Source organism: Protopterus annectens, chromosome 2.part0 (assembly GCF_019279795.1).
Source record: "Protopterus annectens isolate FY-2018-M chromosome 2.part0, PAN1.0, whole genome shotgun sequence".
Classification (NCBI taxonomy): Eukaryota; Metazoa; Chordata; order Ceratodontiformes; family Protopteridae; genus Protopterus; species Protopterus annectens.
Genome location: NC_056728.1, coordinates 60,794,822 through 60,806,835, shown reverse-complemented (window position 1 = coordinate 60,806,835; position 12,014 = coordinate 60,794,822). Strand labels below are relative to the sequence as shown.

At 42.3% G+C, this 12,014-nt stretch overlaps 1 protein-coding gene across 1 annotated transcript in view; it reads left to right on the top strand.

Moving 5' to 3' along the window:
- The window catches only part of LOC122792959 (germinal-center associated nuclear protein-like), a 789,847-nt gene that overhangs the window by 477,207 nt on the left and 300,626 nt on the right, over positions 1 to 12,014 (top strand). Inside the window, exon 6 of the mRNA XM_044060552.1 lies at positions 5,291 to 5,420. Within this exon, the coding sequence (XP_043916487.1) occupies positions 5,291 to 5,420 (130 nt within the window). The remainder of the gene's footprint in view (positions 1 to 5,290; positions 5,421 to 12,014) is intronic.

Sequence of the window (12,014 nt, the reverse complement as noted above, 5' to 3'; positions counted from 1 at the left end):
CATCTTTTTTGGAGAAGGCTACTTTTACTGTATTTGTTTCTTTCTACTTTATTACTAGCTGCGTTGACTACAACTCTGAACTGAGATATATAACAATAAGCATCTTTTTATGTGCATTTAAAGTGTTTTTTGATTGCATCTGCTTTATTTTCTGGAAAAAATATATATGTTCTTGTTTCCTGCCTTTCTTGGCTAGTATAGTCCAGTTTTCAGGTTAGTGCTGAATTCAGGTCTGTGTTACAGATCTCTGTGTTTGCCCATACCTTACTTGGATAGAAGGAAGTTTCTCTGTTCACCTGTCAGAGAGGGGAGCTTTGAGCAAGCCTATCTGTCCCTGGAAGAGTGGTTTCAGGTCAGAAAGTAGTAGTTTAGTGGCCATTTTGGGTTAAATTCTCTCTTTCATTTCCCTGCTATAAAAACTGCATTTGCCCGGTTTTGCGTTTCGGGCAATGCCAGTTAGCTAGGGTATAACTATTCCTGGCTCCACAAAGTCTCCTCTTCAATTTTTCCCTTGGAACTAGACAAACCTTCAACTTAAGAACTCAAGCCATTCATTTTTCAGCCCGGCACTTGCTCAAAACTCATAGCAAGCACTTATAAACCCTGTCACTACAGAAGGACAAGGCTCTCTATTCGACCTTACCAACCATTCAGGAAAACAGTTTACTGTACCTATCCAGGCATGTCCAAAGGGCAGTTACACGTGTACTCTCCAGTCCAGCTGGTGAATCTGGGCATTTTGAGGCAATGTAACAACTACTTCATGTACACAGACAACCCTCTACTCCTACCACTAAACACTAATACATGTGAGAGATGCAATTATACAGCCAAACTGGAGGTTAAGCTCTCTCAACCCAAGACTGGATCAGACAGTCAAGAGGAGAAGGGAAATACTGGCATCACACCACCAGTCTCACATAGACCCATTAAACCAGCACCGGTAAAAAAACACACGTAAATATATGAAAACATACTAGGAGGCTGTAAATAAAAATCTGCAAAAGCAACAGAGCCCTCCAAAGCAGACATCCAAGCAACCTCCACCTCCCAACACAAACCATGAAACACATACTTCACAAAACCAGTTTACCGTGCAGTCACAGCCCTCAAGGCAAAATAACATACCCAACATGCTAGTAATAGGTGACTCTATAGTCAGGCACACTGATGTCCTACTCACCAGGCTGAATAAGGAGAAGGTTACTGTTAGCTGCCTGTCAGGTGCCGGGATCCGCCACATAACACAAGCACTCGGGTCACTCAGGAACAAGTACAAATATGACTCTGTCATTGTCCATGTTGGTGTGAATGACCTGAGCCGTACCTCCCTGGACTACATGAAAAGAGACATGGAAGAGCTCTCTGATCACGTAGCCCAGGCTGGTATGACTCTGACCCTGAGTAGCATCCTGCCTTCACCAAGAATTATCAATTTCAACAATTGGCTAAGTTTCTGGTGTCATTCAAAGGGAATCCAGTGTCTGTCTGCCTGGGATGACATGCTCGACAAGCCACACTGCTTCGCTAGAGACGGCTTGCACCTGTCACCCTTAGGCTTTCGAATACTGGCCAAGGCTCTTGCCACCCCCATATTGCCTTTTTTAGGCAAGGCTCAAAAGACAAACCCACTGCCGTAAATAGCACAAGTAACAAAAATCTGAGGGTAATACTCAATGCCAGAAGTCTAAACCTCAAAATGCACGCACTTGAGGCACTCCTCAGTATGTAGAAAATTGATATATGTGCAGTAACAGAAACCTGGTTTAAGGTTACAGAGAGCACCCCAGCACTACCAGGCTACAACTCATACCATACATTTCGGCCACAGAACCAGGACCGAAATACAAAAGGCGGGGGAGTATCCATATTCATCAAGGATACCCACACATCCAAGTTAGTGGCACAGCACGATGCTTCAGAGATTATCCACGTGCAACTAACAACGGGCAAAACTGCAATTCAAATTGTAGCTTGCTACAGATCACCCACCATGTCCCAGGACCCCCATTCCGCATTTCTGGAAACACTGGGTAACATAAAGGTCCTACCAAACACCCTAATATTGGGTGATTTTGACTACCCAAACATTAACTGGGAGAACTACTCCAGTACTAACTCCCTTGCCCAACATTTCCTAGAATTTATAAACTCAAACGCCCTGGAACAAGTGGTCAACACTCACACCAGAGGTGACAACATATTGGACCTGGTCATCACCAACATGGGTGACCAGAGGTCAACCCCTCGCTGGTTAGATCTGACCATAAACAAATCACTTTGGCTATCCACATTCCGCCCCCACCCGCAGGCAAGGAAACCACCGTGAAAAACTTTTCAAAAGCAAACTTCATGTTACTTAAGACAGACGTGGGAAGTTTCAAAGCCCCCATGCTAAAGGATAATGCTGTCCAGGCTGCAAAATCCTTTACTAATGCATTCTGCGGGCACCTACAAGAATGCATGGATCGTGCTATCCCAAGCAAAACAAAGACTCACTCCTCCAAGAAAAGGAAACCACTCCGGTGGACCCCTGCCGTAAACAAGCTATACAATAGAAGGAGGAAACTAGTACAGAAGAGAGTAAAATCCCAAGAAGGGAAGACATCCCTGATCAGTATCAGCAAGAAACTACGATCCCTCATAAAATCGTCCAAGGCGAACTTTGAAAGAAAACTTGCCAAGGACTCCAAAGATAACCACAAGGCATTATTTAGCTATGTCAAGAGTCTAAGTGGCAATGCTCAGATCTGCTCGGAGTTAGTGCAGAATAACACAAAATACACTGAACCAACTGATATTGCCAACATCCTGGCAAACAGGTTCAGTGCAAACTTCACCTCCCTCTCACCCCCAAAAGGGCCCATAACCATACCAGATGATGTAGAGCCCCTGAAGTCACACACACTATGGTTAAAGTAGCCTTCTCCAAAACCAAAAACACAGCAGCAATGGGACCGGACGGTGTCCCAGGCTGCATCCTACACGAGCTCAAAGACGAATTAACCCCTCACCTAAACACACTGTTCAAACTCAGCCTCTCCACAGGCTGCGTACCCATAAAGTGGTGCATAGCAGCAGTTATTCTGCTCCACAAATGTTGAGCCACAACAGACCCCAGGAACTATCGCCCTATAAGCCTGACTAGCTTGGTCTGCAAGGCTATGGAGCACATCATCATGGAACTCATTAACAGAGACATTGGGAACCTCCAAACACTGGACCCTACCCAGTTCGGCTTTGTTAAGGGCAGATCATGCCTCCTAAACTTGGTGGACTTCTTTGAGACAGTTACCAAGGCCATAGATGAGGGAAGTGTGGTACGTACAGCCTACCTAGACCTCGCAAAGGCCTTTGACACCATTCCCCATTCTGATATTATAGAAAGCTCACCAGCCTGAACATAAACCCCTATGTCACAATATGGGTTGCCAGTTGGCTCACGGACAGAACCCACATGGTGAGAGTTGTGGGAGCTAGGTCTGACTCTAAACCGGTTACAAGCGGCGTTCCCCAGGGCTCAGTCCTAGGTGTTCGGTATATACTTCTCATAGGCCCAGACAAACACAGGAGGACTATGGCTGACCAAGTTCACAGACGACTGCAAACTAGGGGCTATAATTGACTCATCAGCTGACACAGACATCCTCCAAAAGGGTCACACTGAGACTGATACCTGGTGTCAAAATCATGGCCTCAAGCTAAATGCCAAAAGGTGCATAGTTGTTCCGTGTGGAAATAACAAAGTACCTACAAACTACCACATAGGTGGTAGTCCCCTAAATATGGAAAACGTAATAAGGGATCTGGGGACCCAAGTAGATAGTAATCTCTCCTTTGATAATCGCATTGCCAAAGTGGTTAGAAAATCCTTCTCTTTGGCCCACCTAATCACAAAAGGGTTTGCATCCAGATCAAAATAGATCACTGTGTGCCCCTCTAGTCATCACTCATCAGACCCATCATAGAGTACAATACCCCATTTGGGATGTACCTTACAAGACGCCTGCAGCAGCTGGAAAGACCACAGAAGTACCTCACCAGAGGATCACTGGCCTCAAACAGATGCCCTATGCAGCTCGACTGAAGAAACTCCAGCTGTACTCGGTTGCATACCGCCTGCTCAGAGGTAATCTCTGCCTGACATATAAGGCCATGTCCAACCCAGAATTGATGAACATGCTCCACCTAAAGAAAACCTTATTCCCTCAAGCCACACACTCTAGGGATCTAAACCTCACCACAACAATAAGTAGGACGTCCTGGAGGGATAGATTCCTGTCCCAGAGACTTCCCATGCTTTGGAACAAGATTCCAGTCTACATTAGGCAGAGTTCCTCGCTAACACTCTTCAAGAGAAACCTTGATGAGTAGATGGGAAACAGAAAGTTTACCCCGGGGATCACTTCAGTGGCTCTGCTGGGCAGAGGCACAGGGAACTAATCTAAGGGGGCGGCGAAAGCCAACACATTCTGGCTAGGCTTATAAATGTCTTTGGGCAGATAGCCTAGTACCTACCTATGAACCTATAAGAAGTCATGAAGAACTGATCTTTTGACAACACTGTATATGCAGAATTGAACAATACCTAATTTTTTGTAGCCATTGTCTGTCAGTTCATGCAGTTTTATTAATTTGTAATCTTTAACAGAGTTTTAGTTAGCCACCCCTTGACTACTACTACATCTGTAGTACTGTTGTCAGTATTGAGATGTCAGGTCGATGTGTGTTCTGACTCTGTGTACACTCTAATCTCAAATATTAGATTGTTGTATTCTTTTGAACTGGGCTGTATTACTGCATAGGCCAATCTGGTATTTGCAGCAGCACACTAGCTGACTCTGTTATACCTAGTATTTGCTAAGATGTAATGTTTGTCTTTTTATGTAACTAAGTTTAGAAGTTGCTGTTACTATGGACAGATTTATTGTGAGCACACGTTGGGGCAAATTCCAAAACACTTACTATAGGTGTAGGTGACTTACTCCGGTGTAAGACCCACCTTTAAAGTATGCTTACAGTGAAGTACATCACTTACATCATGGGGAGTCTTTTAGAACTGAGCCCATTAAGGGGTAGATTATAGCTGTATTATGAACACATGTAAAGAACTAGATGTATGTTGTTTAAAGTATACAGTTTACCCTTTAAATACTTCCACCTCATCTAGCACGTGCAGCCTTAGAAACTGAAAATACACACGTGTGTGATTAAAAAAAATTGCTTAAGTTTGTTATTCATTATGTTTTGTCTGAACATGATCACTTAATTTTTCACATTTTCCCCGTAGCAGCCTTGGATGATGATGGAGAAATAATGGTTTGCTATTTTAAGGATGACCTGAAGAAGTACCAGCCTCCCAGCTCTTGGGAGGAGGCACGATTGAGAACCCAAAAAGAAGCCGAACGTGTACCTCCAAGGTAATTAAAATTAATCATTCTAGTAGTCTCTGCCTCAAAGCAGGAGGTAAGGCATGCTCTTTGAAAACACTAGTGCAATCCTTAGCTGTTTGTTTAATGATATTAACTCCACTACTCAAGACCACAGTGTAAAAAAAAAAAAAAAAAAAGGTACAACTAGATTATGCTGGAACAGAGACTGCATATGCAGTTTGTGTATTTGCAAGCACTGAAACTCCCGAGCAAATAAAATTAACTGTGAAAGAAATACATAGTAAATATGTTAGAACGACACAGAATTCTCAAACTGGCAATGTTCTAGAAGTTTCAGCAGGCCAGGCATGAGTCACAGGTTGTGAGTGCAGTCCTAGTTTTTAGTATAGACCAGTGTTTTTCGACTAAGGCTTCCTGGAGCCCTAAGAATCTGTTACCATGTAACATTGGTTCCTTTTACAAATTTTTGTTAACATTAAAAACCAAAACAACTTCTGTTGGAAGAATTGTGTGTGTGTCCAGACTTTATCCTTTTTTCAGTAACTTTGCAGAAGCCATTTATCATAAGTCATTTAATGATGAAAAGTGTTGGCGATTTCATAAATTAGTCATTTTCATTAGCCATTTTCTTAGCAAGTTCAAATCCGCTTAAACATGGATTTAATTTAATAAAAAAATCATACACAATACAGTCACTCTGTCTTAGAAGCATAAATGCATGCAAGTGCTATTTTAAATTATTTATTTATTTACTGGAGAAAGTCCAGCTGAGAAAGCAAGCCCCTTTTCAGCAGAGGCCCAAAGAGAAAAGCTCCCCAAGAAATAATAACAGCAGTACATATACGATATACAAAATACTTTGGTAATATTTAGTAGCATTACATACAAAGTTCCATCAGAACTGTTTACAATAGTACAATAGTACAATACTATTAATGTTAGTGGTGCATTCTGTATATTGTATTACATATAAAGTGAGGATAATAGTGTATTTCACAACAATATAGTCAGCAGTGGGTACAGTTAAGCAGTAGTACTTTCACAACAATGTACTCAGCAGTGGGAACAGTTGAATAGTAGTACTGCTTACAGCTCCAGTGCAGCTCTTTTGATTGTGCACCTTTAACTCCTAGTGGGCGTGGCTTGAGTCTTTAAAAAATAAAGTTATCCCCTTACAATTCTAACAAATACTCATTGACATAGGTCAAATATCTATACAATTGTGTTTGCCATCATGTATGCTTCAAGATAAAATATTCTGATACCTCGTATAGGGCATGGTTTTGGAATTATTAATGCAAAATGAACAGGCAATATTTGAGGCCTAGAGGAGCAGAGGTAACTGCAGATGCACCTGGAGGCGTCTCTCGGATGTAATGAGTTAACGTCAGGTATAATTATATGCATTTTGTCATAAAGAGTAGAAGACAGAAAATTGAAAGAGAAGAGATGGTCACTGATATGTGTGTACATAGCAGCGGTAATTTAGGAATAATTTATCCGGGGGGGGGTAGCATGGGCATGGCCTAGAGTCAGGCAGTGCAGTTTTAATTTATCTTTCAATATATGTGTGCTGTTGACTATTGGAGGGGGATTAAACGCTAGGATTTTAAGGTACAGTTGGAGTAAAGAGTATTTCTTGCTTAGTTGTGAGCTTTGTGAATTGAAAGGAGAAGTTTTTCAGTAGATCAGAGAGATCTGTTGATTGAATAGATTTGTAGTGTACCATTTGTGGCAGGGCATTGTTTAGGATGAAGGACTAATCTGTGTACAAATTGAAGCTGAGAGATGGTGAGGCAGATCAAGTCAATTCAGGTGCCCGAGGGCAATACAGTAAGTGTGGATTATGACTTGATGGAAGCAAATTTGGCTTTTTTTTATTCGTCAGGGTGGACTGGAGGTTGGTGAAATTTGAGAGGCATACAGAAGTGTAGGCAGAACGTAGATGGATGCTAATGTTGTTTGCAGTCAGATATTGTTTTGCTCTGTATGGCAGATCTAACGTCTGTTTTTGTTACTTGTTAGATGTGGAGATTAAATGTCTTGATGCTGACTACCATAACCCCTAGTAATTTAGTAGCCAGGACTGTGACATCCGGCCAATGTCCCACTGGACTGCCACCATTTAATGTAACATCCCCTGACTATCCTGGGTCAGTAACTAAGGAGTATCAGTCCTCACTCCTGATTCCAGTGTGAGATTGTCACTTTAACGTGAGTAATATTTCACAGTTTTCCCCTACGAGCACAACAGGAACACACTCTGTAATCTGTTACTGGACTGTATACTTCTGTCCACCCCTAATGTAACTCCTTATTATACACTTCAGAGTAATGTGTCCCAGTTTAAGACCTCTGATACACTCACACTCAAATTAAATTTAAATCTCACACATCCACACACTTTTGGAAAAGCCTGACATAGATTTCCAGCTGTGTCCCTTCCCCAAAATAATATAGTAATGCTGCCCACTAGTCAGTGTGTCTTCATCCCCTTCTAAAGGGATGTCCAATTATGAAAATTAAATATCAAAAGAAAAACACAAGCTTTCAGCCACAATGTAAAGTAATGAAAAAAATTAATAATAAGTAAAATGATTACAAGAATGTAAATCACTAGTTTTCGGTAAACACAAGAATTCAGTCACCAGAAATGTGAAATTAAACTGTAGGCTGGAAGTCCATCATTCTAGAAAAACTCTATTTTAATAACTAAGCTTTCCCAATCTAACTAGAGAATACTGTCCCTGATCGTATCTAACACATAACAGCAAGGCAAAGGCAGACTTAGTTTTTTTGGCAAGTTCTGTTTACTTCGGGTATCACTGCACAGCACTGTAACTGATTGCAACTCTTCACAAACTGCTCAGCAGTTGATTAAATGCACAGATTAACAGTCTCAACTGATTATTTTAAAAATAACAGCTGTTTGAAAAAGTTTGTTTTCCTGTCAATCAGATGTTCAAATAATCAACTAGCAACCAGGAACATTCTAATGACATCACTCACTGTTCAGCTGATTCCCCACAGTACTTTAAAATCTCCCTCTCAAACATGCACAATTAGAAATGTATCAAAAACACTGACAGATTCTTTAAGCATTCTGTATAAACATTTTAAAAACTTATTTACATTTTCACAACTAGACATGCTGGCATACAATGCAAGTTAATAAGAATATACACAAGTCTCCTGCCAGACATATTAACTCAGATGGCAGTGTTTTCAGATGTTCTTCGTGTTTCACTGTTGCAGCCATCACATTTGGGTTATCTGCTTGCAGTAGCCCTCAGTCGGCCTGATTAACAAAGTCTTGGGTCCTACGTCGGTTGCTGTCTCTTCTTCCATGATGTCAGGTCTTCAGGGGTCTAAAACATGCAGCCGACGTCATTACATCAGTCTTTCTTGCTGTGTGGTGCCCGAAGTAGAAGCAGTTCGCAAGTACCGTTTGGCCAACTCCTGAAATTTTCGATTTCGAGTTTCAGAACGATGTCTAACCACAAACTATCCATCGTCGGTATATTTTCGCTTCTAAATATTTTGGTGCTTGGTTTAATTATCCCGATATGTCTTCGGTAAGCCATCTGACTACCAACTCCAAAAAACGCAAAGATAAAGACAGACAGAACGCCTAGGTGCCGGTACTCAGTGATGTGCTTTCGCAGCCCCTGATACCCGCTATTTCAGATTCGCAGGCCTCTACTGAGACCCATTCGGAGTCTGGTAAGCTGCGAGATGCTTCAACTGTGGAACCTGCGGATGTCTCTACCTTGGATGGGCCCAGAGCCGCTGTGCAGGCACCGGCTTCTAAGGGTGTATTCAGGCCTACTGACTTGCATATTAAACCGACGCCATCTTCTTCTTCAAGGCCTAAAACTCGAACCATGCCTAGAAAATTGACGCCCAGACCGCATGGTCAGGCCTCAATGCCTAAAAAAACAAATGATAAGAATGGCTGAAGACCTTATTACTTTAATCAGGGGAAGCCAACCTTCCCTCTCTAAGAGACCTAGGACTGAGTTTGCTTATGATGCTTCTGACCAGGATTCTGATGTTTCTGTTTCCTCTGATGACCAGGATTTACCCTTATCTACCAATGAGGATTCTGATGCTGAGGACTCCATTCCCTCTGCTCCCCCCCCCCCCCCCCAGAGGATTTCTCTTTTGGTGAAACCTTGCATACTGTCAGAGAGCATTTTCGTTGGGAAAGTCAGGATTTCTCTGATTCTAAAAAGAGGCTTAGGGATTTTTTACTCCTTCCCCATCACAGGCCTTTAACTATACCTCCTGTACTGGACATTGTTGATTTTTGGAATGTAGCATGGCCCCTGACTCTTTACCTCCTGCTCACAGAAAACCTGATAGATACTACAGGGTTCCTGACTCTCACAAGTTCCTTTTCAAAAATCCTACTGCAGATCCTGAAACCATTTCACAGGGACCCAAGGGCATTAAAGCTACTACTGCCAAATATCCTACCCCCTCTGATAGAAACTCCAGGGTGCTGGATAGATGAGGTAAGAAGGTATACACTTCTGCAACTTTGCCAATTTGGGCCTTGAATTGCCAGTTTCATATGTTAAAGTTTCAGCAGTATATTATTGGATTGCTTAAACAGAAAAATATTTTGATTCCTGATTGTGCTGAAAATAGGGATTTACAGGATTTAATGCATTCTGCTGAACAAGTTGTACACATACTTTGCAATTTGGGTTTGATTCACTAGAGGCATCTTGCAGGGCTGCTGTAACTGGGTCTGTACTTAGAAGGCATGATTATAATTTATAATTAATTGTTTAAGCGAAATATAGTATAATTAATTAATTCAGCATACAAGGAGTATAAAAGGAGGAGGGTATCTATTGCAGTAGTATACTGATTCCTGCTTTCTGAAGAAGTCGTGTGAAACGAAAACGTACTTATTGTGTTTTTGCGTTAATGTGAGATCTCTTTGTGGACTATTAAAAGATTTGGGTATATCCAGGAGCCGAGCCTTATTTCCTTCAAGTGTATGCAGTTTGGTTTACTCTCTCTCTTAAGCATAGGGGCTATTCCATTGGTACCAGGAGAGGAAAAGGGAACAAGGTTTCTACTCGGGACTTTTCCTGGTACCCAGAAAAGACAATTCATGTTGTCCTATCCTGGACCCGTCTACTCTATAAACACCTTTTTTGGTGATTCCAAAATTCAAAATGCTGACTTTTCACCAGTTGCTTCCTATGCTAGGCAAAGATGCCTGGTTGGCAACACTAGATTTAAAGGAAGCATACCTGCACATCCCAATCAGGGAATCTTGCAGAAGATACCTACTCTTCAAAGCAGGCTACACGCACTACCAGTTCTCTGCACTGCCCTCTGGCTTATCTACTGCGCCCAGGGTATTCACAAAGTGCCTAGCTCCAGTCATTGCATTTTGCAGGCAAAGAAATATTCAAATATACCCATACTTGGACAATTGTCTTAATTCAGGAGGAAAACCAGGACATACATTTGAATCATCTGGCTTTTGTACAAAGGGTGCTAACTTGTCTGGGGTATGCCATAAATGAAAAGAAATCACACCTGGTACCCTGTCAACAAGTTATATTCCTGGGAGCAAGCTTGAACACAACTTCCCAGATGGCTTTCCTTACGCCAGAGAAACAAATTCACTTGACAACCTACTTCAAACAAGTGGCCACAAAAACCCTATCTGCAAGGCAAATACTACAAGCCTTGGGGTTCATGGCCTCCTGCATTCTTCTAATTCTATATGCAAGACTGCATTTGAGGAAACTACAGTGGTATTTAAAAAAGCCTATGGTGTCAACATTTTCAGGATCTAGAAGCAATGATTCCTATCATACCTTGCCTACGCCTAGAGTTCCTTTGGTGGGCAGAGGCTGCTACCCAAAACAAAGGACTGCCATTCACACTACCACCTGCCGCCCAAACTGTAACAGTAGATGCATCAGACTATGCATGGGGGGCGCACCTGGCAGGGAATTGCATTCAGAGCAAATGGAACCCAAGTCAAATGCACCTGCACATCAGTCAAAAAGAAATGTTAGTTGTACCGAATGCTCTGACAGCCTTCAAGGACCACATTCTTCAGGACAATTAATGGTAAAGACGGGCAACACCACTGTTATGTGGTACATAAACAAGCAGGGGGGGGTACACATTCTTGCCCCCTCTGCAGACGAGCCATGGCATTGTGGAACACAGCCTTGAGCTACCGAGTGCATCTATAAGCTCAATTCCTGCCAGGAAAACTAAATACACTGGCAGATGGACTAAGCAGAAACCCATGGACCCACACGAGTGGAAACTGGAACCCAGGTTTTTCAACATATTGACAAGCAAATGGGGGAGCCCGTATATAGACCTGTTTGCCTTACCCCAGAACTATCAATTGGAAAAAGTTTGTACAAGGACTCCCCACAGACAAGCTTGGAAAGTGGCTGCTCTGTCCTTCAGCTGGAAAAACCTATCAGTTTATGCCTTTCCTCCTCTGCCTCTGCTCTCCAAAGTACTACTAAAGATCAAACAAGACAAACCAAGGATGATTTTGATTGCATGAGACTGGCCACACCAACACTGGTACCCCCTCCTGCGCAGTGTGTCACTGCTGCCCCATGG